Below are 26740 nucleotides of genomic sequence, written 5' to 3' on the forward strand. Positions count from 1 at the left end.
TTTTCTAGGAAAAAAGGTAAAATAGTATAAAAGATTATTCATAGCAGAGTTATATTGGCACTGATAAGAGGTATAGAGTCATAGTTTGTAACTTCGTCAATATCAGTATACATGGTCCTCTTAGTACATGAACTGATATCGAGATGCAGATATGCTATAACTGAGCAAAAACTCATGTTAGCAAATAAAAATGATCTGGACCCATCCTGGAAGTGCAAGTGGTGTGAGTCAAGATCTATCATATTATGCAACTGATATTGAAATCAGTCATTTTCAGCCAACAATGGCTATTTGCTAGTCCAGTTACCTTACACCCTTCATTCTGTCTTTAGAAGAGGTTGTTCTTCTTTTATCAATCAGAAGTACTTAAAATGAAGGGGTAAAGTTATATGGTGTAAGTGAAAATTCCTTAAAATAAGCTGTGCCTACAGAGCTTAGTTGACTAATTAGAATTTCAGTACTGTGGAGAGACCGGAATGTTGCAGGTCCAGAGGCCAATTATCTGGTCTTAGGCTAAGTTGCTGTCCTCCAGATTTCTTACCCACCTTTGTGTCAGAACTAACAACTTGTCACTAATAGACAGAAAAGTTTGGAATAATTTAACCTGGAAGACCACATGCTTACAGGAACCAAAAAGCTTACATAAAAGCTTACCCCATTTCACTGTATTCACTAATCTAATGTACTTATTAATGTATTTAAATTTTGCCCTGATTTATGCATTTCTTGCTCTGTAAATGATAAAACTTCATAAAATTGATTTCATTTTGTAACATGAGAATTTGGGGTAACCTAAATCTGGGCCATGATCACTCAAATTGACGACAGAATAAACAGTCTCATAACTTTTAAAGCAAGGGCTGTGGTTTTTGCACTGATAATGGGAATGAGCCTGATGAAAAACATGATATAATGTAATAATATAATAAGAACTAGGTAGACAATCCCATTGAAATCAGGGACAAGACAAGGTTGCCCACTCTCTCCATATCTCTTCAACATAGTACTTGAAGTTCTAGCTAGAGCACTAAGACAACTAAAGGAGATCAAGAGAATACAAATTAGAACAGAAGAGGTCAAAGTTTCACTATTCACAGATGATATGATAGTATACATGAGCGACCCCAAAAATTCAACCAGATAACACCTTTAGCTGATAAACACCTTCAGCAAAGTGGCTGGATACAAAATTAACTCAAAAAAATCATAAGCCCTCCTGCCCTCCTGTATACCAAAGACAAAAGGGCTGAGAAAGAAATTAGGGAAACTACACTCTTCACAATAGCCACTAATAACATAAAGTACCTCGGAGTGACTCTAACCAAGCAAGTGAAAGACCTGGATGAGAAAAACTTGAATTCTCTGAAGAAAGAAATTGAAGAAGATATCAGAATCTGGAAAGATCTCCCTTGCTCATGGATAGGTAGAATTAACATAGTGAAAATGATTATTCTGCAAAAAGCAATCTACAGATTCAATTCAATTTCCATTAAAATACCAACACAATTCTTCATAGATCTTGAGAGAAAAATTATCAACTTCATATGGAGAAACAAAAAACCCAGCATTTCAAAAACGATCCTGTACAACAACAGATCGTCTGGAGACATCTTCATCCCTGATCTCAAGCTGTACTAGAGAGCAATAGTAATAAAAACAGCATGGCATTGGCATAGAAATAGAATAATGGATCAATGGAACTGAATGGAAGAGCCCAAATTAAACCCACATACCTATGGATATTTGATTTTTGACAAAAAGGCCAAAACCATTCAGTGGAAAAAAGACAGCATCTTCAACAAATGGTGCTGGTCCAACTGGATGTCTACATGCAGAAAAATGAAAATAGATCCATATTTATCACCCCCCACAAAACTAAAGTCCAAGTGGATCAAAGATATCAACATAAAACCAGATACACTAAATCAGTTAGAAGAAAAAGTGGGTAAGACATTGGAACTCATTGGAACTCATTGGCACAGGAGACAACTTCCTGGAACAGAACACCAACAGCACAGGCTCTAAGAGCAACAATCGATAAATGGGACCTCATGGCACTGAAAAGCTTCTGTAGAGCAAAGGACCTAGTCATCAAAACAAAACAACAGCCTACAGACTGGTAAAGGATCTTCACCAACCCTATATCTGACAGAGGGCTGATATCCAGAATGTATAAAGAACTAAAGAATTTAAAAAGCAGTGAATCAAACAATCCAATTAAAAAATGGGGTACAGAGCTAAACAGAGAATTCTCAGTAGAGGAATACAGAATAGCAGAGAAACACTTAAAGAAATGCTCAACGTCCTTAGCCATCAGAGAGATGCAAATCAAAACGACCCTGAGATTTTACCTGATACCTACCAGAATGGCTAAGATCAAAAACTCAAGTGACAACACATGCTGGAGAGATTGTGGAGAAAGGGAAACCCTCCTCCATTGCTGGTGGGAATGCAAACTTGTACAACCACTTTGGAAATCAATCTGGTGCTTTCGCAGACAATTAGGAATAGTGCTTCTTCAAGATCCAACTATACCACTCCTGGGCATATATCCAAAAGAGACTCAAGTACACAACAAGGACATTTGCTCAACCATGTTTGTAGCAGCTTTATTTGTAATAGCCAGAATATGGAAACAACCCAGTTGTCCCTCAACTGAGGAATGGATACAGAAATTGTAATACATTTACACAATGTAACACTACTCAGTGATTAAAAACAAGGAAATCATGAAATTTGCAGGCAAATGGTGGGACCTAGACATGATCATGCTGAGTGAGGTATCCCAAAAGCAGAAAGACACACATGGTATATACTCACTTATATAGACTTATAAGATAGGATAAATATACTGATATCTATCCACCTAAAGAAGATAAACAAGAAAGAGGACCCAGGGTAAGATGATCAATGCTCACTTAGAAAGACAAATGGGATGTTCATTGGAAGTAGGAGAAAACAAGTAACAGGACAGGAGCCTACCACAGAGGGCCTCTGAAAGACTCTACCTAGCAGTGTATCAAAGCAGATATTAAGACTCATAACCAAAACTCTGGCAGAATGCAGGGACTCAAAAAAAGGGGGGAAGGAATTAATACGACCTGGAGAGGACAGGAGTTCCACAAGGACCAAATATATCTGGGCACAGGGTTCTTTTATGAGACTGTTTCTCCAAACACAGACCATGTATGGATGCAACCTAGAGCCCCTGCTGAGATGTAGCCTTAGTAGCTCAGTATTCAAGTGGGTACCCTAATAAGGGAAACAGGGACTGTTTCTGACATGAACTCGATGGCGGGCTCTTTGACACCCCCCCCAGGGAGGAGCAGTGCTGCTAGGCCACAGAGGAGGACTTTGCAGCCAGTCCTGAAGATATCTGATAAACCAGGGTCAGATGAAAGGGAGGAGGTTCTCCCTTTATCAGTGGACTTGGAAAGGGGCAGGGAGGAGATGAGGGTGAGAGGATAGGATTAGGAAGGAAGGAGGGAGTGGGATACAGCAAGGATACAAAGTTAAAAAACTGTAACTAACATTAAAAACATAAAAATTAAAAAAAGAAATAAAGCTGCTACAAACAAAGAAACAACAACAGCAAAAATAAACTGGGTAGAAAGCTGCCCAAGAGGATAATATTTCATTTTTAATAATAATAAATGTATAGATAAAAATATTAATATTATTTCAAAAATTATTCTTTGATACATGTAAGAATAGAAATGAGAAATTAGGTAAATGAAAATGTTTATATGAATAGTAAAATATATGAAATAAGATGTTATTTTTTAAAACAAAATGGAATTGTGAAGAGCTAATCCCCAACAGATACATCTACATAACAATTCTTACATATATGGTTCATGGAATATACAAGAGGAAGAGTCAAAATGATTGTCCTAGCCAGACCAACAGGAAGTCTACTGTAAAAGAGTGTCTCCTATTTGCAGTTTTCTACATGAATACATCCAGTTAGACCAGCAACATTTGTTGAAGATGCTGTCTTTAATTGATTCATTTTATCACCATGCACAAAAGTAAAGTCCAAGGATCAAAGATTTCAACAAAACCAGACACACTAAATCTGTTACAAGAAAAAGTGGGGAAGAGCCTTGAACTCATTGTCACAGGAAACAACTTTGTGAACAGAACACCAACACCATATGCTCTAAGATCAACAAATAAAATGGGACCTCATGAAACTGAAAAGCTTCTCTAAGGCAAAGGACACTGTGAAAGAACAGTCAAATGCCAACAAACCAAGTAATCCAATTAGAAAATGAGGTACAGAGCTAAACAGATTATTCTCTACAGAGGAATATAGAATGGCAGAGGAATACTTTAAAGACATGCCCAATGTCCTTAGTCATCAGGGAAATGCAAACCAAAATGACTCTGAGATTCCACTTCAGACCAATCAGAATGGCTAAGATCAAAAAAACAAAGGGGATAAAACATGCTGGAGAGGTTGTAGAGAAAGGGAAACGCTCCTCCATTGCTGGTGGGAATGTAAACTTGTAACATGGCTTTTGAAATCAATCTGGTGCTTTCTCAGAAAATTAGAAGGACTGCTACCTCAAGATCCAAATCTACCACTCCTGAGCATATATATAAAATATGCTCAACCATACAAAAAGGACATTTACTCAACTATGTTCACAGCAGCTTTATTCATAATAGCCAGAATCTGGAAAGAAATCTTCAGTACTCAATTGAATATTGGATACAGAATGGGTGGTACATTTACACAAAGGAATACTACCCAGAAATCAAAAACAAGGAAATCATGAAAATTGCAGGCAAATGTCTAGAACTAGAATATATCCTCTTAAGTAAGGTAACCCAGAAGCAGAAATACACACGTGGTATATACTCACTCATAAGTGCATATTAGACATATAATATAGGATAAACATATTAAAGTCTATAGCCCCAAAGATGCTAAACAACAAAGAGAACCCTAGGGAAGAGGCCTAATCCTCATTCAGAAGGACAAAAAGGGTAGACATTGGAAATAGGAGAAGACAGGGAACAGGACAGGAGAATACCACAGAGGGCCTCTGAAAGATTCAGGGTATCAAAGCAGATGCTGAGACTGATAGCCAAAGTTTGGGCAGAATGCAGGCAGTATTATGGAAGAAAGGGAAAATAGAAAGTCCTGGAGGGGACAGGAGCTCCACAAGGAGACCTACAGAGGCAAAAAGTCTGGGCCCAGGCAGTCCCGTGGAGACTGATGGATCAACCAAGAACCATGCATGGAGAGGACCTAGACTCCCTGCTCAAATGAAGCCCATGGGCAGCTCAGTTTCCATGGGGGTTCCATAGAAAAGGGAGCAAGAGCAGTCACTGGCATGAATTCTGTTGCCTGCTCTTTGATCACCTCCCACTAGGCCACAAATAAAGATGATCCAGCCAGTGCTGATGAGACCTGCTGATGAGACCCGATAGGGAGGGTCAGTTAGTAGGGGAGGAGGACCTCCACTATCAGGGGACTTGGGGAAGAACAAAATGGGGGAAGATGGATGGAGATTGGGAATGTGAGGAGATGAATGAGGGGGCTATAGCTGAGATACAAAATGAATAAATTGTAAATAATAATAATTATAGTGAAAAAAGAAAAACAGTATCTCCTAAAATTGGCTGCATAAGCAAGAACAGAATAATAGTACCATGCATGGAGATAACCTAGAACCCCTGCACTGATGTAGGTCATCACAGCTCAGTGTCCATGTGGTTTCCCTAGTAAGGGAAACAGGGACTGTCTCTGACATGAACTCATTGGCTGGCTCTTTGATTGCCTCCCCTTGAGTGGGGAGCAGCCTTACCAGGCCACAGAGGAAGACAGTGCAGCCTGTCCTAATAATAACAATCATAATGGAAATGTCAATGTTAAAGAAAATATCATGGGACCTATCTCACACAAAGAACTACAGGAAACTACTGACTGCTAGTAAAAGGAGAATTAGCTGCTCTCAGGTTGTTCAATACAGAGTAGTCAGCCTTAAAACTTTATAAACACAAACAGCTAAAATAAACTCATCAAGTTCTACTTACATTTATTTGTAAACACACACACATACCTGTGTCTGTGTGTATCAAATATAATAAAAAAGTAAGAGACTATTAACTTGACAGTGGTGGCCATGAAAGGGTTTCAAGAGAAGATACATGGAAAGTGGAGAAGGGTAGATGGGAAGGGAATATGATCTAATTCTATTTCAGTTAAAACATTTGTTTAAAAAATATCAAGAAAGACAATTTATAAAATGAATCAGGTTTCTACAAAGAAAAGCATACATAAGAAATTTCCCAGTCCACTGAAAAGGGAGGTCCTCCTCCCCTTCCTGCTGATCCAAGTCTATCAGGTCTCATCAGGACTAGCTGCATTGTCTTTTTCTGTGGCCTGGTAAGGCTGCTCCCCGCTCAGGGGGAGGTGATTAAAGAGCAGGCCAATCAGTTCATGTCAGAGACTGTTCCTGTCTCCATTACTATGTAAGCCACTTGGATACTGAACTGCCATAGGCTACCTCTGTGCAGGGGTTCAAGGCCATCTCCATGAGTGATCCTTGGCTGGAGCATCAGTTCAGAAAAGACCCATGTGCCCAGACTGATAGGATCTGTCACTGTCCTTGTGGCACTCTTGTCCTCTCCAGGTCTTACTATCTCCCACTTCTTTTTAAGATTCCCTGCACTCTGCCCAAAGTTTGGCTATGAGTCTCAACATCTGCCTCGATACCCTGCAGGGCAGAGCCTTTCAGAGGTCCTCTATGGTAAGCTCCTTTGGGACACCAGTGGGGAAGAGGGAGGGTGGGATTGGGAGGGGAGGAGTGAGGGAGGTACAGGGGGTATACAAAGTGAATGAACTGTAATTAATAAAAATAAAAAATTAAAAAAAGAAATTTCACTAAAGTAATTCTTACATTATATAAATCAAATCAAAACAATATCACTTGTACTGATTTGTTTACTACTTTGAGGATAATGAGTAGGGTTTTTTGTTTTGTTTTGTTCTTCCTTTAGTTTTGTTTTTGTTTTTGCTTTAGTTTTGTTGAAGTATTAACAAATGATAAGGTAATAAAGGATAGCTTGAACAATGAATGATCTTCTGAAAGTCTTTGTAATAAAGGTTTGTTTGCCTGCATGGTACTACTGGGAAAATAGCAGAACTTTGAAAAGTAAATATTTGTGAAAGATCTTGAAAAACTGTGAAGGGATCAAGTTATAGAAGGAGCCGGTAGTTTTTTTGTTTTCTATTTATGGCTCCCAGCTACCAAGATAAACATTTGCTTTAACATATGTGCCGACCTTTCTAGAGGCTCTGCTTAATGGATCCACTCAGTTATAGATACTTTCTCATTGTAATTATCTCATTTCTCATTGATGAAAAATTGGCTATCTCAATAAGAAATTTTAAAAATATATGAAAGATATAATATCACAGAAAAAGTTCAAGTTGTTTTGCATATTACTGTGCTCTTAACAAACTCAAGTGGATTTCCTGAGACCACGCTTCATGATCAGCAACTAGATGGGATGCTGCCTTTGTTCAAGAATAATTAAATATGCCACAATATTTGGGTTATCAAAAGCTTTCACACTAGACAACAACCAATTTTAGAGGTCCCGTGTGATGTATTTCAACCCCATAGAGACTGATGTTTATTACCATCAGTTATTTTACTCTTTCATGTTCACTAGAAATTTAGTCAATATTTCACTGGGTAAGCAGTGGCTTATCCAAAACCCTGTGGGGTCATACTGTAAAAAGACATGCAATGAGAAATACAATCTGGGTCCAGTAGAAAATCTCCTCCTTCTCATCCTCGTCATTTTCTTTTTCTTCATCATTTTCTTATTATCATTCTTGTGTAAAAAGAGTATTAAAATAAGATGCAGTATTTAGGTCTAGCTGCTATTTAGATAATGATTATTGCCGAGAATACCAGCAAAAAAACTGGGGTTCTTAGGGTGCATATTTGAATATCAGCATGCTAAGAATGGCTGCAAAACAATACACCTGGAGAACTTTGCTGAAATACACTACAGTTGGCTCTAGAAATTTGGTTTGACTTTATCTTACTCAAAATGCTGAAATTTATTATTTTAAAATAACTTTATGTTCATCAACTTTCTGAGATAAGACTAAACATCTCCTATGAAAGAAAAAAGCTGGGGGGGAGCCAAGATGGCGGCGCCAGGAGAGCACTGTGTCTGAGAAGCGGGACAGCACTCTCCATGCAGCGACCAGGAGACTGAACTCTGGGCCCTGAAACTACAGAGATGGTGTTTCCTAGATGAGGGGAGGTTCCCATGGCGTGGGAATCAGTCGGGTCCACTCTCGGCTGACCAGCCAGAACCCGGAAGAAATCCCAGGTAACGCAGGCTTTGGGTCTCCAGGCTGGTGCCACAAGCCTGCGTGTCCGGATCACTTTCCCAGGCTGATCGGTGGGCACAAGGGTGCCTGAGAAAGGGAGTCGCAGTTGCAAGAAAACCCCACGGGGAAACAAAGTTGCAAGTCTGTCATGGGTCACCCAGTCTTTCCCTGGAAGGTCTCGCGGACCGTGGGTACCCGCCGCCATCACAACTGAGCTCCCACCGTGCGGAGGGCTGCCCACACAGCACACAAGTACAGACAAGCTGTGCGCCACAATGCAAAAGAGACTGGGAATCCCCGTCCGAAGAGGGCCCCACAGGGAAGGAAGAAACCGAACTGCTGGGGTCACCAAGGCTTTGCCTGGGGAAAGTCTAGCAGACCCCAGATCGCAAACAGGCAAGTATGCCCAGCCATCACAAATCCGGGCCCAAGCAGGGAGCACAGAGATATTGGGAACCCAGCCCCCTCAGACTAGCAGGTGGGCTCATGCTCTACCAGCCCAGAGGCCTGCTTTGTACCAACTACTCCTTACAGACAGAACTGTGTGCTCCAAGACACCATAGTCTTAGAGTCACTGTCTGGAGAAACCCTCACAAGGAACAAGGAACAAGGGAGAAGAAGACGGACTTAGGCAACCCAGTATATCACCAGAAAAGGTCTCACAGGCTGGCCCAATACAGGGAACTACTGTGTCCCAGATAGCCTGCTGTTACCAGGAGAGCAGTACTCACATGCCACAGATTACCTCTTGGGTTCTGGGGCACAGAGCCCCAACCTCAGACCTACAAAAGACTGGGAAGCCTGAGATCAACCCCTGATACTGCTCCAAGGGGCAACCAGTTATCCCTAACAAAACTGACCAAACCACAGGACACACAGGTTACAGCAGCTGATCACTAAATTTACAGCAAGAAACCCAGAAGGAGGGCAGCTGTCTCCTGGACTTCTCCCAGTGAGAGGAGAGCCCTCTTGACTAATCAGGACCACAGTTACCGCCCAGGTCTCTATGCCTAAGCTGAGCTGTAGCAACTCCTGAAAAACACCGGACATCCAGTGACTATACCCAAAAAGCTGAGAAGGCTTCCTTCAGGAAAAAACATCTTCCTGCCAAAGGGATTCTCTCCACTACAAGAGTCCAGGAACAACTAGAAACTAAGTTCAAACAACTAAGATAGCCCAATGGGTAGAGGACACCGTAAAAGTTCAACCAACAAAAGCCAGAGCAATATGGCATCTCCAGAACCCAGTTATCCGGGGGCAAATAACCCTAGACACCCCAGCATAATTGAAATTCAAAGAGATGACCTACCATCTATGCTCATGAGGAAGATAACAGAGGAAACAAATAAAATACGAAAAGAAATAGAGGAAGCTGCAGCCAAACAGTCTGTGGCCTTTAGAGAGGAAATACTTAAATCACTGAATGAAATAAAATAAACCGTGGATTGTTCAAACAAACAGATGAAGGAATTGACGGAAAAGCATGAAAATACAGTCAGAGAGGTGAAGGAAACCAACAAAATAGCTTAAAACCTGAAGATGGAATTGGAAAAATTAAAAAAAAAAAAACACAAATGGAAGAAATTGTGGAGAGAAAGAACTTAGGGAAGAAAGCAGGAACTACAGAGGTTAGCATAACCAATAGACTACAAGAAATGGAAGAAAGAATCTCAGGTGTGGAAGATACAATGGAAGAAATGGATGTATCTGTCAAAGAAAATGATAAATCTAAAAAATTCCTGACACAGACCGTCCAAGAAATTGAAGACAACATAAAAAGACAAAACCTAAGAATAATAGGAATAGAGGAAAAAGAAGATTCCCTGCACCAAGGCCCAGAAAATATCTTCAACAATTCATTGAAGAAAATTTCCCCAACTTAAAGGAGAGGCCAATAAGAATACAAGAGGCTTATAGAACACCCAATAAATTAGACGAGAAAAGAAAATCCTCCCGCCACATACTAATCAAAACTTTAAGTATACAGAACAAAGAAAAAATACTAAAAGCTGCAAGACAAAAAGGCCAAGTAACATATAATGGCAAACCCATTAGAATCACACTTGACTTTTCAACAGAGACTCTGAAAGCCAGAAGGGCCTGTACGGAGATCATGCAGACCCTAAGAGAACACAGATGTCAGCCCAGGCTACAACTCGCAGTCCTCATAGAGAGAGAAAACAAGATATTCAATGACAAAAACAAACTTCAACAATACCTACAAACAAATCCAGCATTACAGAAGACACTAGAAGGGAAAATACAACCCAAGAAAACTAGCTACATCCAAGAAAACACAGGAAATAAATAACCCCACTACAGTAAAACAAAAAGCAACCAAGCACACAACCATATGAACACAGCCAACATCAAAGTCAAAGGATTTAACAGCCACTGGTCATTAATTTCTCTCAATATCAATGGACTTAATTTTCCAATAAAAAGACACAGACTAACAGAATGGATGCTTAAACAAAACCCAGCAATCTGTTGTATACAAGAAACACACCTAAGTCACAAAGATAGACATTACCTGAAGGTAAAGTGATGGAAGATGGCTTTCCAAGCAAATGGATGCAAGAAGCAAGCAGGAGTAGCCATTCTAATAATCTGATCATTCTAATATCTGATAAAATAGACTTTCAACCAAAATTAATCAAAAGAGATGGGGAAGGACACTTCATACTCATCAAGGGAAAATTCCACCAAGAAGACATCACAATCCTGAACATCTATGCTCCAAATACAAGGGCACCCAGATTTGTGAAAGAAACATTGATAAAACTTAAACCACACATAGATCCCCACACACTAATAGTGGGAGACTTCAACACCCGACTCTCAACAAAGGACAGGTCAACTAAACAGAAATTAAACAAAGAAACAATATCTCTAACAGAGGTCATGAATCAAATGGACCTAACAGACATTTACAGAACCTTACACCCAAACACAAAAGAATTTACCTTCTTCTCAGCACCTCATGGAAGCTCCTCCAAAATAGATCACATAGTTGGTCACAAAGCAAGCCTCAACAGATACATGAAGATTGAAATAATCCCTTGTATCCTGTCTGATCACCATGGAATAAAGCTGGACCTCAATAACAACAGAAATAGCAAAAGGCCTACACATACATGGAAACTGAACAACTTGCTACTAAAAGACAGCTGGGTCAGGGAAGAAATAAAGAAAGAAATTAAAATCTTCCTAGAAGTCAATGAAAACAAAGACACAACATACCCAAACTTGTGGGACACAATGAAGGCAGTGCTAAGAGGAAAGTTCATAGCACTAAGTGCCTTCAAGAAGAAATTTGAGACAGTGCATTCAGGCAACTTAATGGCTCACTTAAAAACCCTAGAAAAAGAAGAAGCAGACACACCAAAAAGGAGTAGACTGCTGGAAATAATCAAACTCAGGGCTGAAATCAATCAATTAGAAATAAAAAAAAATTCAAAGAATCAATGAAACCAAGAGCTGGTTCTTTGAGAAAATCCACAAGATAGACAAACCCTTAGCCAAGCTAACTAAAAGGCAGAGAGACACCATCCAAATCAACAAAATCAGAAATGAAAAGGGGGACATAATTACAGACACTGAGGAAATTCAAACAATAATTAGGACTTACTTCAAAAGTCTATACTCAACAAAATTTGAAAATTTAGATAAAATGGACAATTTTCTTGATCGATTCCACTTACCAAAGCTAAATCAGGACCAGGTAAATCAATTAAATTGTCCTATATCCCCCAAGGAAATAGAAGCAGTCATCAAAAGTCTCCCATCCAAAAAAATTCCAGGACCTGATGGTTTCAGTACAGAATTCTACCAGACATTCAAAAAACAGCTAACTCCAGTACTCTTCAAACTATTCCAAAAATCAAAACAGAAGGAACATTACCAAACTCATTCTATGAAGCCACAGTCACCTTGGTACGTAAACCTCACAAAGACCGAACAGAAAAAGAAAACTTCAGGCCAATCTCCCTTATGGACATTGATGCAAAAATACTCAACAAAATACTCGCAAATCAAATACAAGAACACATCAAAGATAACATCCACTATGACCAAGTAGGCTTCATCCCAGGTATGCAGGGGTGGTTCAATATATGGAAATCCATCTATGTGATCCACCATATTAACAAACTGAAAGAAAAAAACCACATGATAATATACTTAGATGCTGAAAAAGCAATTGAAAAAATCCAACATCCATTCATGTTTAAAGTATTGGAGAGATCAGGGATACACGGCACATATCTAAGCATAGTAAAGAGGATATACAGCAAACCTATAGCCAATATCCAACTGAATGGAGAGAAACTTAAAGCAATCCCACTGAAATCAGGGACAAGACAAGGCTGCCCACTCTCTCCATATCTCTTCAACATAGTTTTGTAAGTCCTTGCTAGAGCAATTAGACAGTTGAAGGAGATCAAGGGAATTCAAATTGGAAAGGAAGAAGTCAAATTATCACTACTTGCAGATGATATGATAGTATATGTGAGTGACCCCCAAAAATCTACCAGGGAACTCCTACAGCTGATAAACACCTTCAGCAAAGTGGCCAGATACAAAATTAACTCAAAAAAATCAGTAGCTCTCCTGAATACAAAAGACAAAATGGCTGAGAAAGAAATTAGAGAAACAACACCCTTCACAATAGCCACAAATGACATAAGGTACCTCTGAGTAACCCTAACCAAGGAAGTCAAAGACTTGTATGAAAAAAATTTCAAGTCTCTGAAGAAAGAATTAGAAGATATTAGAAGATGGAAAGATCTCCCATGCTCATGGCTTGGCAGGATTAACATAATAAAAATGGCCATCTTACCAAAAGCAATCTACAGATTCAATGCAATTCCCATCAAATTCCCAACACAATTCTTTACAGACCTGGAAAGAAAAATTCTCAACTTCATATGGAATAACGAGAACCCCAGAATTGCTAAAACAATCCTCTACAATAAAAGATCTTCTGGAGGTATCTCCATCCCTGATCTTAAGTTGTATTATAGAGCAACAGTAATGAAACCTGCATGGTACTGGCATAGAAACAGAATGGTGGATAAGTGGAACAAAACAGAGGACCCAGAAATAAACCCACACACCTATGGACACCTGATCTTTGACAAAGATGCCAAAACCATACAATGGAAAAAAGATAGCAACTTCAACAAATGGTGCTGGTCCAACTGGATGTCTACATGTAGAAATATGAAAATAGATCCATACTTATCACCCTGCACAAAACTGAAGTCCAAGTGGATCAAAGACCTCAACATAGAACCAGACACATTAAATCGGCTAGAGAAAAAATGTGGGGAATACCCTAGAACTCATTGGTACAGGAAAAAACTTCCTGAACAGAACAGCAACAGCACAGCCTCTAAGTGCAACAATCAATAAATGGGACCTCATGAAACTGCAAAGCTTCTGCAAAGCAAAGGAGACCGTCATCAAAACAAAGCAACTGCCTACAGATTAAGAAAGAATCTTCACCAACCCTTTATCTGATAGAGGACTCATATCCAGTATATATAAAGAACTAAAGAAGTTGAAAAGCAGCAAACCAAGTAATCCACTTAAAAATTGGTGAACAGAGCTAAACAGAGAATTCTCTGGAGAGGAATATCAAATGGCAGAGAAGCACTTAAAGAAATGCTCAACCTCACTAGCCATTAGGGAAATGCAAATCAAAACAACCCTGAGATTTCACCTTACACCCATCAGAATGGCCAAGATCAAAAACTCAAGTGACAACACATGCTGGAGAGGTTGTGGAGAAAGGGGAACCCTTCTCCACTGCTGGTGGGAATGTAAACTTGTACAACCACTCTGGAATCAATCTGGCGCTTTCTCAGACAACTAGGAATTGTGCTTCCCCAAGATCCAGCCATACCACTCCTGGGCATATATCCAACAAAGGCTCAAGTACACAAAAAGGACATTTGCTCAGTCATGTTTGTAGCAGCTTTATTTGTAATAGACAGAAGCTGGAAACAGCCCAGATGCCCCTCAACTGAAGAATGGATGCAGAAACTGTGGTACATCTATACAATGGAGAATTACTCAGCAATGAAAAATAAGGAAATCATGAAGTTTGCAGGTAAATGTTGGGACCTGGAAAAGATCATCCTGAGTGAGTTGTCCCAGAAGCAAAAAGACACACAGGGTATATAATCACTCATATAGACATACAACATAGGCCAAACCCACTAAAATCTGTGCATCTAAAGAAACTAAGCAAGAAAGAGAACTAACGAAAACGGTCAATCCCCATCCTGAAAGACAAAGAGGATGGATATCAGAAGAAGAAGAAAACAGGAAACAACCTAGGAACCTTCTACAGAGGGCTTCTGAAAACTAGAAGGAGAAAACAGGAAACAAACTAGGAACCTACCACAGAGGGCCTCTGAAATCCTCTGCCCTACAGACTATCAAAGCAGATACTGAGCCTGATGGTCAACTGTTGGGCAGAATGAATGGAATTTTATGTAAGAAGTGGGAAATAGTAAGAGATGGAGAGGACAGGGTCTCCACAAGGAGAGCAACAGAACAAGAAAATTTGAACACAGAGAACTTCCCAGAGACTCATACTCCAACCAAGGACTATTCATGGAGATAACCTAGAACCCCTGCACAGATGTAGCCCATGGCAGTTCAGTGTCCAAGTGGGTTACATAGCAATGGGAAGAGGGACTGCCTCTGACATAATCTGACTGGCCTGCTCTTTGACCCCCTCCCCCTGAGGGGGGAGCAGCCTTACCAGGCCACAGTAGAGGATAATGCAGCCACTTTTGATGTGAACTGATAGACTAGGATCAGAAAGGAGAGGAGAACCTCCCCTATCAGTGGACTTGGGGAGTGGCATGTATGCAGAAAGGGAGGGGAGCATGGGATCTGGAGGGGAGGAGGGAGGGGCTTATGGGGGGATATAAATTGAATAAAAAAGAAAAGAAAAGAAAAAAGCTAGCAAAAATTTAGTGACAAATCTAGCTTAATTGTTCATCTTTGCTGTCAAAATCAAGTGCCATAATTAAATTTTAGATAACCAGAGCATTTATTGAGAGTCAAATTTGAATTTTCATTGTTCAACCCATGAAAATATGATTCAATTTAGATTTAAAATGTGTAAGTGCAGGGATATTATAAATGAGTAAATGAATCAATTATATAAACTTTTTAAAGTATCTGTGATATAAAAGTACTCACCTGTATGCTGAAATCAAAGCCAATTTCACAAAAACTATTAATAATAATCAAGCAATTGTGCAAACACTGTTCAGGATATTTTGGTTGTGTATACATATTTATAAAATGAGACTCAATCTGGAAATTAAAGCAAAGAGAGCTTTAATTAATGGAATAACAACAGGTGAGTGTAGGTTTTCTTGGTAGTACAACAAAGGATCATTTGGATTTTAGCATCTGAAACAAAATATTGCAGTCAGCATCTAAGAATAAACGAAAATGTAATAGCATTCATGTTTTTGAGTCAGAAATAAGATATTTAAAAAAGCAGTTTATAGGAAATAAACTTCAAAACTTAATCACTAACTTTTCTCAGACAGAAGACTACCATTGGACAATGAAACAATGCTTACCAAAAATGGGCAGTATGCTGCAAGCTGTGTAGCAAAAACAAGGCCATCAAAAAGGTCTGTGTCAAAATTTACTATCCATTTCTCAGAAGGAACACCTATTTTGAATAAAGGAAAAATATAATAATATTTTAATTATTGAAATATATTTACAGCAATTTGAAAAACAAAGAAATCTATATTTCAATGTTATACGAAAATCGTAATTTAAATATACGATTTTCATGAATAATTAAGTATGATAGTTATCTTTGGCAACCTAATACAACTAGAGTTACCTGGGAACAGTCTCAACAGGAGACTGTCTCTACTGGATTGGCTAATGGGAATATGTATGCAAGTGGTACTATCTTAATTGTATTAAATGAAGTAGAAACAACTGGTCAATTATAGCAAATAGCAATCTCTTGATAGAGTGCTGAGCTATGTTTGAGTGAAAAAAAATGAGCAGGGTATGAATGTACACATTTCTTTCAGCTCTTGCCTACAGATGTAATGTGAGTAGCTGTTTGAAGTTCTCAAGTTGTCTTCCCTACAATGTAGACTATAACTCAGTATTAAAAGCTGATATAAATCTTCTTTATCCCTAAGTTGCTTTTAGTCAAAGTATTCTATCATAGCAACAAAAATAAAACAAAAACACTATGAAATATCTTCATATGACTTAAAATCAACTGCATGTTGTACCTTACTGCTACATGTGTCACTCTGAAAAACACTATTTCATGTACAAAAAAACAAAAACAAAAACAAAAAAAACCCCTCATATTTTGCCATTACTCATCTTTCCTTTTTTAATTCTTTTTAGAAAGATCCTCATATAACCTAGGGTATCCTTAGCCTATCTATGAGGAGGAAGATGACTTTGAAGTCTGATTCTACTGCTTCTACCAGTGAAGTGCTGGGACTTCAGACATGTCACCACACCCTTCTATACACATCATTTTTAATTACTATGTTCAAATGTTTCACCAATAATGAGCAACATGGAAGACTACTGAGGTTTATTTGTTAAAGAAATTCTTCCACAAGTCAGATATTTAGAAGGTATAGATTTATGTCTTGAAGAAATCAAAACTAGACTATGAAAAATAACAGGAGATAGAAAAATAATAACAAGAACTCTCAAATTACTCAAATTACAAAGGGATTAATATAAATAAAACTGGAACAAGTGAAATTATCTGGATACTGGGCATGTATCTGAAAAGCTATCCAAATTTTGGTGGTGAAGAGAGTACACAGAACTTAGAGCTACTGTTGAATATATATTTTCCTTATTTTATACTTTCAAAACTCGCAAATATTCTTCATAGAAATATATATATACACATTATACATATATATATATATATATATATATATATATATGTACTCTTATTTTAAATCAAGTGGGATAAGAGTAAGTATCAGAGACACCTTCCAATTCCCTCATTCATTCTTATTTACTTTGAAGAAGAAATGACAAAAGATATGTTCAGGACAAGTGTGTGTTATTTCCACAAACCAGAACAAGATTACACTTGAAAGAACAACATTTAGTTTTCCCTTGGACCACAGATACCCAAAATACTTTACAGAAACCTTTACTTTTTCATTGCAACTTCAGTATGAAATATTTTGGTAAGATTTTTGTAGCATTATGCCCTATAAAGTTGTTCTTGGAAACGCACATTAACAGAAATCTTCAACCAAATACAGAACAAATAAAAATTATACAATATATTTTTCACTTTTCCAGCTTTAAGTATAACTGCCAAATAAAATTATATTCATATTAAATGAGTGTGGAAATTTCGTTTACATGTACCTCCTGCAATATCTCTTAAAATCAAGCTAATTGTCACATAGGGGATTTCACATAGTTATTATCATTGTATGTGCATATGGTTTATGGTATTTTGTCGGGACCCGAAGCCAGCTAGTGGAAAGTTACCAACAGCTGCACCAGGACTTTTAAGGTCATGGGTGAGAGATTTATGTTCCAGGAACTTGTGAGACATCTGCTCATTAGGCTAGAGCATCTTGAGATATCTTAGCTAACATTCTTGTGGTATCTCTCTTAGCATTCTTGCGGTATTTTGCATCATAAACCACCCTGCTATCTCTTGTACCATAAACTACCCTGCTGACGCATTTTCCCTTCCTGCCTTCTCCCTATAAAGTTGTGTGAAAAATTAAAAAAACAAAAACAAACAAACAAACAAAAAAAAAAAACGAGAGCTTGATAGGATCTTATACATGCTCTCCTTCTTTGCGTCTTTTGTTCTCTCATTCATTTGCCCCTCCTCAGGTACCCGTTGAATTCCCTGTGGGGCGGGGCAGTATTTGATAAAAGTAATTTTCCTAATTTACAAGTCAGGTTTTTCTCTTTTATGAGCATTTCTTAATTTTTTTATTTTTTATATTGAGTACAGTTTATTCACTTTTTATCTGAAGCTATAGCCCCCTCACTCATTCCCTCAAAATCTCACTCTCCTTCCTTCACTTCCTGCCATGGCCCTCTCCAATTCCACTGATAGGGGAGGTCTTCCTCCCTTTCCATCTGACTCTAGCTTATCAGGACTCATCAGGACTGGCTACATTGTCTTCCTATGTGGTAAGGCTGCTCCTCCCTCAGGGGGAGGTGATCAAGAAGCAGCCACTGAGTTCAGTCAGAGACAGTTCTTATTCCTCTTGCTATGGTACCCACTTGGATACTGAGCTGACATGGGCTACAACTGTGCAGGGGTTCTAGATTATCTCCATCCATGGTCCTTGGTTAGAGTATCAGTCTCTGAAAAGGCCCCTGAGCCTAGGTTTCTTAGTTCTGTTGCTGTCCTCGTGGAGCTCCTGTCCTGTCCAGGTCTTTCCATCTCCCCCTTCTTTCGTAAGATTCCCTGTACTCTGCCCAAAATTTGGCTATGAGCCTCAGCATCTGCTTTGATACCCTGCTTGGTAGAGTCTTTCAGAGGTCCTCTGTAGTAGGCTTTTATCCTGTTCCCTGTTTTCTCCCTCTTCAGATGTCCATCCCATTTGCCTTTCTGGTTAAGGATTGATCATGTTACCCAGGGTCCTCCTTCTTGCTTGGCTTCTTTAGGTGTACAGATTTTAGTATGTTCATCCTATATTATAGGTATAATATCCACTTATAAGTAAATATATACCATGTGTGTATTTCTGCTTCTGGGATCCCTCACTCAGGATAATCTCTCCTATTTGCCACCATTTGCCTGCAAATCTCATGATTTCCTTGTTTTTAATTGCTGAGTATTTTCCATTGTGTAAATGTACCACAAGTTTTGTACCCATTTCTTAGTTGAGGGACATCTGGGTTCTTTCCATATTCTGGCTATTACAAATAAAGCTGCTAGAGAATATGGTTGAGCAAATGTCCTTGTTGTTTCCTTGAACATATTTTGGATGTATGTCTAGAAGTAGTATAGCTCGATCTTGAGGAAGCACTATTCCTCATTGTCTGAGAAAGAGCCCAATTGTTTTCCAACGTGGTTGTACAAGGTTACATTTGCACCAGCAATGGAGGAGGCTTCACTTTTCTCCACATCCTCTCCAGCATGTGTGGTCACTTGGGTTTTTTATCTTAGCCATTCTGATGGGTATAATTTGAAATCTCAAGGTCGTTTTGATTTGCATGTCCCTGATGACTAAGGACATTGATAATTTCCTTAAGTGTTTCTCTGCCATTTAATATTCCTCTATTGATAATTCTCTTTTTAGCTCCGTACCCAATTTTTAATTGGATTACTTGATTTGTTGCTTTTCAACTTCTTGAATTCTTTATATATTTTGGATATTAATCCCGTGTCATATTTAGGGTTGGTGAAAATTCTTTCCCTGTCTGTAGGCTACAGTTTTGTTCTAATGGCAGTGCCCTTTGCTTTACAGAAGATTTTCAGTTTCATGAAGTCCTTTTATTGATTGTTGATCTTAGAATGTGTGCTGTTGGTGTTCTGTTCAGGAAGGTGTCTCCTGGGCCAATGAGTATAAGGCTCTTTCCCACTTTTCCTTCTGACAGATTTAGACTGTCTGATTTTAAGTTGAGTCTTTGATCCACTTGGACTTTACTTTTATGAAGGCTGATAAATATGGATCTGTTATCATTTAGTTAGTCCAGCACCATTTGTTGAAGATACTGTCTTTTTTCTAGTGTATGCTTTTGGTTTCTCAGTCAAAAATAAATTATCCTTAGGTGCATGGGTTTATTTCTGGGTTTTCTATTCTATTCCATTGATCTACCATTCTGTTACTATGCTAGTACCATGCAGTTTTTATTACTATTGTTTCATAGTACAGCTTGAGATAAGGGATAGAGATACTTCCAGATGATTTGTAGAACAGAAGAGGATTGTTTTGGAAAATCTGTGTTTTTTGTTTTTCCATATGAAGATAAGAATTGTTCTTTCAATGTCTGCAAAGATTTGTGTTGGTATTTTGATGGGAACTGCATTGAATCTGTAGATTGTTTTTGGCAACATGGCTATTTTCCCTATGTTTATCCTACCAATCCATGAGCATGTGAGTTCTTTCCATCTTCTGATATCTTCTTCAATTTTTTTTTTCAGAGACTTGAAGTAGTTTACCTAATTCCTTTCTCAGCCCATTTGTATTTCATATACAGGAGGGCTACTGATTTTTTTTGAGTTAATATTATACCAGCCTCTTTGCGAAGGTGTTTACTAGCTGAAGGAGTTCTCTGTTTGAATTTTTGTGGTCACTCATGTATACAATCATATCATCTGCAAATAGTGATACTTTGACTTTTTCCTTTCTGATTTGTATCACCTTGGTCTCCTTTAGTTGTCTTATTGTTTCAGCTAGGATTTCAAGTACTATGTTGAAGAGTAATGGAGAGTGGGAAGCCTTGCTTTGTCCCTGACGAAATATAAGAATAATATGAATAGACAAAAAAAAAAAAAAGATTCCAGTCTCCAAGGTCCAGAGAATATTTTCAAGAAAATCATTGAAGAAAATTTTCCAACCTAAAAAGAGGGATGTCCATAAACATTCAAGAAGTCTACAAAACACTAAAGAAAACCCTTTCCATCACATAGTAGTCAAAACACAATCTACAGAGCAAAGAAAAAATTTTAAAAGTAACAAGGGAAGAAAAGCTAAGTAATATATAAAGGCAGACCTATCAGAATCACACCAGACTTTTCAACAGGAGCTATGAAAGCTAGAAGGACCTGTACAGATGTCATGCAGTCTCTATGAGACCCCAGATGCCAACACATGCTACTATACCCAGCAAAGCTTTCAATTAACATAGATGAAGAAAAGAAAATATTACATGACAAAACTAAACTTAAACAATACCTACACAGCAACCCAGCCCTACAGAAGTTAGAAGGAAAACTTAAATCCAATGAAAACAACTATACCCAAGTAAACACAGGATATAAGTAACCTCACAACAAAGAATTAAAAGAAAACAAGCATATCACCACCTTCACAATAAAAGGAACTAACATTCATTGGTCACTATTATCTATCAACATCAATGAACACAACATTCCAATAAAAAGACACACATTAACAGAATGGTTGAGGAAACAGGATCCAACATACTGCTCCACCGAAGAAACACACATCTGCAACAAAGATAAACACTACCTCAGAACAGAGGGCTGGAAAACTGTTTTGCAAGCAAACGAACTCAGAAAACAATCTGGGGTAGCTATCCTAATATATGTAACAAATTAGATTTTCAACCCAAATTATTAAAAAATGATGAAGAGTAGCACTTCATTCTCATCAAAGGAATAATCCACCAGGAGAACACCATAGTTCTGAACATCTGTGCCCCAAATACATAGCACTTAGATTTGTAAATGAAACATTACTAAAGCTTAAATCACACATTGATCCCGATACCTTAATAGTGGGAGACTTCAACACTCTATTCTCACCAAAGGACAGATCATCTAGACAGAAGCTAAATAGGAAAATAATGACACTTAGAAAGTTCCTAAATCAAATGGACCTAATATGTCTACAGAACTTTACACCCAAACACAAAAGAGTATACCTTCTTTTTAGCACCTCATGATGCCTTTTTAAAAATTGACCATATAGTCAGGCACAAAGCAAGATTCAAGAGTTACGGGAATATCGAAATAATCTCTTGTATCCTATCAGACCACGAAGCCTTAAAACTAGACCTCTACATCAACAGAAAAAACAAAATCCTGCATACACATGGAAACTAAACAACTCTACTCAATGACAGCTTGGTCAGGGAAAAAAATAAAAAAAGAAATTAGAGACTTCCTAAAAATCAATGAAAATGAAGGTACAACTTACCCAAACCTATAGGACACAATGAAAGCAGAGCTATTAGGAAAGTTCATAGCACCAAGCGCCTACAGAAAGAAGTTGGAGACATCTCATACAAGCATCTTAAAGGCACACATGGAAGTCTCACCCCCCCTAAAAAAAAGAAGAAGTAGACACACCTAAGAGGAGATGATGATTGGAAATATTCACACTCAGAGCTGAAATCAAAGAATTGGAAACAAAGAAAACAATTAAAAGATTCATTGAGACCAAGAATTGGTTCTTTAAAACAAACAAACAAACAAAAAACAGCAATATAGACAAACCCTTAGCAAAACTAACTAAAAGGCAGAGAGAAAATATCCAAATCAGCAAAATCAGAAATGAAAATGGGGGCATAATGACAGACACTGAAGAAATCTAAACAATCAATACGTCTAACTTCAAAAGCCTAAACGCCACAGAATTTGAAAATCTAAATGAAATGGACTATTTTCTTGATTGATATCAGTTACCAAAGCTGAATCAAGACCAGGTAAAAAAAACTAAATAGCCATATATCCCCTAAGGAAATAGAAGCAGTCATCAAAATTCTTATATCCAAAAAAGCCTAGGGCCAGATGGTTTCAATGTACAATTCTAACATACCTTCAAAGAAGAGCTAACACCAATACTCTTCAATCTATTCTGTTGGTATAATGTTCTTTTAAAATGTATACACCTTACCCTTGTTCATTCAAATGCTGATTTATCCACCCCACACACACTCTCTGGTTTCAATTCGGATATTGCATTGTGATACTTTTTCTAAGCATCCTGTCTCAACTTTGTGTAAACAGGCCAAAATAAAGCAACTAGCCACAATGTTGAGTGATGTGAGGAGCCATAGGGCAGAAGATGAGTGGGAGGAGCCAGAGGGCAGGGAATGAGTGGGAGGAGAAAGGGCTAGAGGAGAGCTAGGAAAGCAGAGCTGGAGGAGAGATCTTGGAGGAAGTGGAGCATGAACCAAACCTAAGATTTCACAAAAAGCAAGTATAATGGGTAAAATTTAAATGTTAGGAAACTATGAGGCCTTGGAGGTTTAAGAGGGAGTAGCTATTGCCCAGCATTGTGTTCTAGGTTAACTAAATAAATCCAGTCTCTGTATGGTGATTTAGGATTAACAGCAGCTTTACTAAAAGAAATTATTAGTAAATATTAATTACTAAATACAACACTATTCCACAAAATAGAAAGAGAAGGAACATTACCAAACTTATTTTATGGAGCCACAGTCACTTTGATACCTAAACCTCACAAAGACCCAACAAAGAAGGAGAATGTCAGGTCAGTCTACCTTATGAACATTGATGCAAACATACTCAACAAAATCCTTGCAAACATAATCCAAAAACATAAAAAATATACCATTACCATTTCCATGTAGTCTTCATCCCAAGTATGCAGGTGTGGTTCAATATATGGAAATCCATCAATATAATCCACAATATATAAAAAATTGAAAAAATATGATAATCTCCTTAGGTGTTAAAAATATTTGATAAAATCCAACATTCATTTATGTTTAAAATCCTGGAGATGTAAGGGATACAAGGCACTTACCTAAACATAGTAAAGGCAATATACAGTAATCCTGTAGCCAACATCAAACTATATGGAGAGAAACTTAAATCAATCCTACTGAAATCAGGGACAAGGCAAGGCTGCCCACTCCATATTTCTTTAACATAGTTCTTTAAGTCCTTGATAGAGCAATAAGACAATTAATGGAGATCAAGAGGATTCAGTTTGGAAAGGAAGAAGTCAAAGCATCAATACTATTTGTGGATGATATGATAGTATACATGAGAGACCCCAAAAATTCAGTCAGAGATCTCCCTCAGCTGATAAACCCTTTCAGCAAAGTGGCTGGATACAAAATTAACTCAAAAAAATCTTAAGCCTCCCCTCCGTATACAAAAGACATAGGCTGAGAAAGAACTTAGAGCAACAACACCCTTCACAATAGTCACAAAGGATGTAAAGTACCTTGTTGTAACTCTAACCAAGGAAGTCAAAATTTGTATGAAAAAAATTCAAATCTCTAAAGAAAGAAATTTAAGAACATATCAGAAGATGGAAAGTCCACCCATGCTCATGGCTTGGTAGGATTAAAATAATAAAAATGGATATCTTACCAAAAGCAATATACAGATTCAATGTAACTCCCATCAAGTTACCAACAGATCATGAAAGAAAATTTCTCAACTTCATATGGAATAACAAGAAACTCAGAACTGTTAAAATAATCTTCTGTAATAAAAGATCTTCTGGAGGTATAGACATCCCTTATCTCAAGCTGTACTATAGAGCAACAGTAATAAAAACTGCATGGTACTGGCATAGAAACAGACTGGTGGATCAACAGAATTGAATAGAAGACCCAAATAAAAACCCACACACTTAGGAACATCTGATTTTTGACAAGAGTGTCAAAACCATACAATGGAAAAAAGATAGCATCTTCCATTCATGGTGCTGGTCTAACTGGTTATCTATATGTAGAAAAATGTGAATAGATCCATACTTATTACCTTGCACAAAACTAAATTCCAAGTGTATCAGAGACCTCAACATAAAACCAGATACATTAAGTATGTTGGAAAAAAATTGGGGAAGAGCCTTGAACTCATTGGCACAGGAGACAACTTCTTGAACAGAACACCAACAGCTCAGACTCTAAGATCAACAATCAATAAATGGGACCTCATGAAACTGAAAAGTTTCTCTAAATAAAAAGGACACTGTTTTCTGAACAAAACGACAGCCTACAGATTGGGAAAGGATCTTTCCCAACCCTATAGCTATCCAGAATATATAAAAAACACAAGAAGTTAAAAAGCAAAAAAATCAAGTAATCCAATTAAAAAATGAGGTATAGAACTAAACAAAGAATTTTCAGTAGAGGAATGAATGGCAGAGAAACATTTAAAAACTATTGAATATCCTTAGTAGTCAGGGAACTGCAAATAAAAACGACCCTGAGATTTCACCTTACACCCATCAGAAAGGCTAAGTTCAAAAACTCATGTGAGAACACATGCTGGAGAGGATGTGGAGAATGGTGAACCCTCCTCCATTGCTTGTTGGAATGTAAACTTTACAACCACTTTGGAAATCATTTTGGTGCTTTCTCAGAGAAATAATGCTTTCTCAAATCCAGCAATACCACTCCTATGCTTATATACTAAAGATACTCAATTATGCAACAAGGACATTTGCTCAACAATGTTTGTAGCAGCTTTATTCCTAATAGCCACAATCTAGAAACAAACCAGATATCCCACAACTGAGGAATGGATACAGAAATTGTGGTACATGTACACAATGGAATACTAGTCAGCAATTAAAAACAAGGAAATCATGAAATTTGTAGGCAGCTAGTGGGAAGTAAAAAAGATCATCCTGAGTGAGATATCCTAAAAGCAGAAATACATGCATGGTATATACACTAAAATCTATATACTGAAAGAAGATAAGCAAGAAAAAGGACCCTGGGTAAGTTGTTCAATACTCACTCAGAAAGTCAAACCAGAGAGACATTGGAAAAGGGTAAAAACAAGGAGCAAGAAAGGAGCTTACCACAGACAGTCTCTGAAAGACTCTACCCAGCAGGATATTAAAGCAGATTCTGAGACTCATAGTCAAATTTTGAACAGAGTGCTGGTAATATTTAGAAAGAAGGGGGAGATAGAAAGAGTCAAAGTGACTGGATTTCTACAAAATCCAAAAAATCTGGACACAGAGGTCTTTTATGAGACTGATATTAAAAACCAAGGAGCATGCATGGAGATAACCTAGAACCCCAGCACAGATGCAGACCATGGCAGCTCAGTCTCCAAATGGGCTCCCTAGGAAGGGGAACAGAGGCTGTCTCTGAAATGAATTGAGTGGCTGTTTCTTTGAGCAGCCACCCCCTGAGTTGAGGACAGCCTTAGCAGGCCACAGTGAGAGAGACCTCATAGGGTAGAGTCAGTTGGAAGCAGAGGAGTACCTCCCTATCAGTGGGATTGTTAAGGGACATGGGAGGAAAAGAGAGGGAGGGAAGTATTTGGAGGGGATGATGGAGGGCGCTACAGCTGGTATACAAAATGAATACATTGTAATAAATACAACATAAATAAAGGGAAAAAAGAAATAAAGATCAGGTAAATAGTTTAATAGTCTTATATCCCCCAAGGAAATAGAAGCACTCATCAAAATCTCCCTTCCAAAAAAGCCCAGGGCCAGATGTTTTCAGAGTAGAATTCTACTAGACCTTCAAAGAAGAGCTAGCACCAATTCTCTTCAAACTATTCGACAAAATAGAAATGGAAAGAACATTATTAAACTCATTCTAGGAAGCCACAGCCACCTTTATACCTAAAACAAAATCAAACAAACAAACAAAAAAACCACAAAGACCAATCCAGAGAGAGAGAGAGAGAACTTCAGACCTATCTCTGTT

General features: G+C 38.0%; 1 protein-coding gene across 1 annotated transcript in view; it reads right to left on the reverse strand.

The window, feature by feature from the left end:
• Cfap47 (cilia and flagella associated protein 47) overlaps positions 1–26740 on the reverse strand; it is a 446261-nt gene that overhangs the window by 222625 nt on the left and 196896 nt on the right. The window contains exons 34-35 of the mRNA XM_060374666.1: positions 15982–16076; positions 15590–15706 (exon numbers count right to left, since the gene is read on the reverse strand). Of these exons, the coding sequence (XP_060230649.1) occupies positions 15590–15706; positions 15982–16076 (212 nt within the window). The remainder of the gene's footprint in view (positions 1–15589; positions 15707–15981; positions 16077–26740) is intronic.

This window comes from Meriones unguiculatus, chromosome X, assembly GCF_030254825.1.
Source record: "Meriones unguiculatus strain TT.TT164.6M chromosome X, Bangor_MerUng_6.1, whole genome shotgun sequence".
NCBI lineage: Eukaryota > Metazoa > Chordata > Mammalia > Rodentia > Muridae > Meriones > Meriones unguiculatus.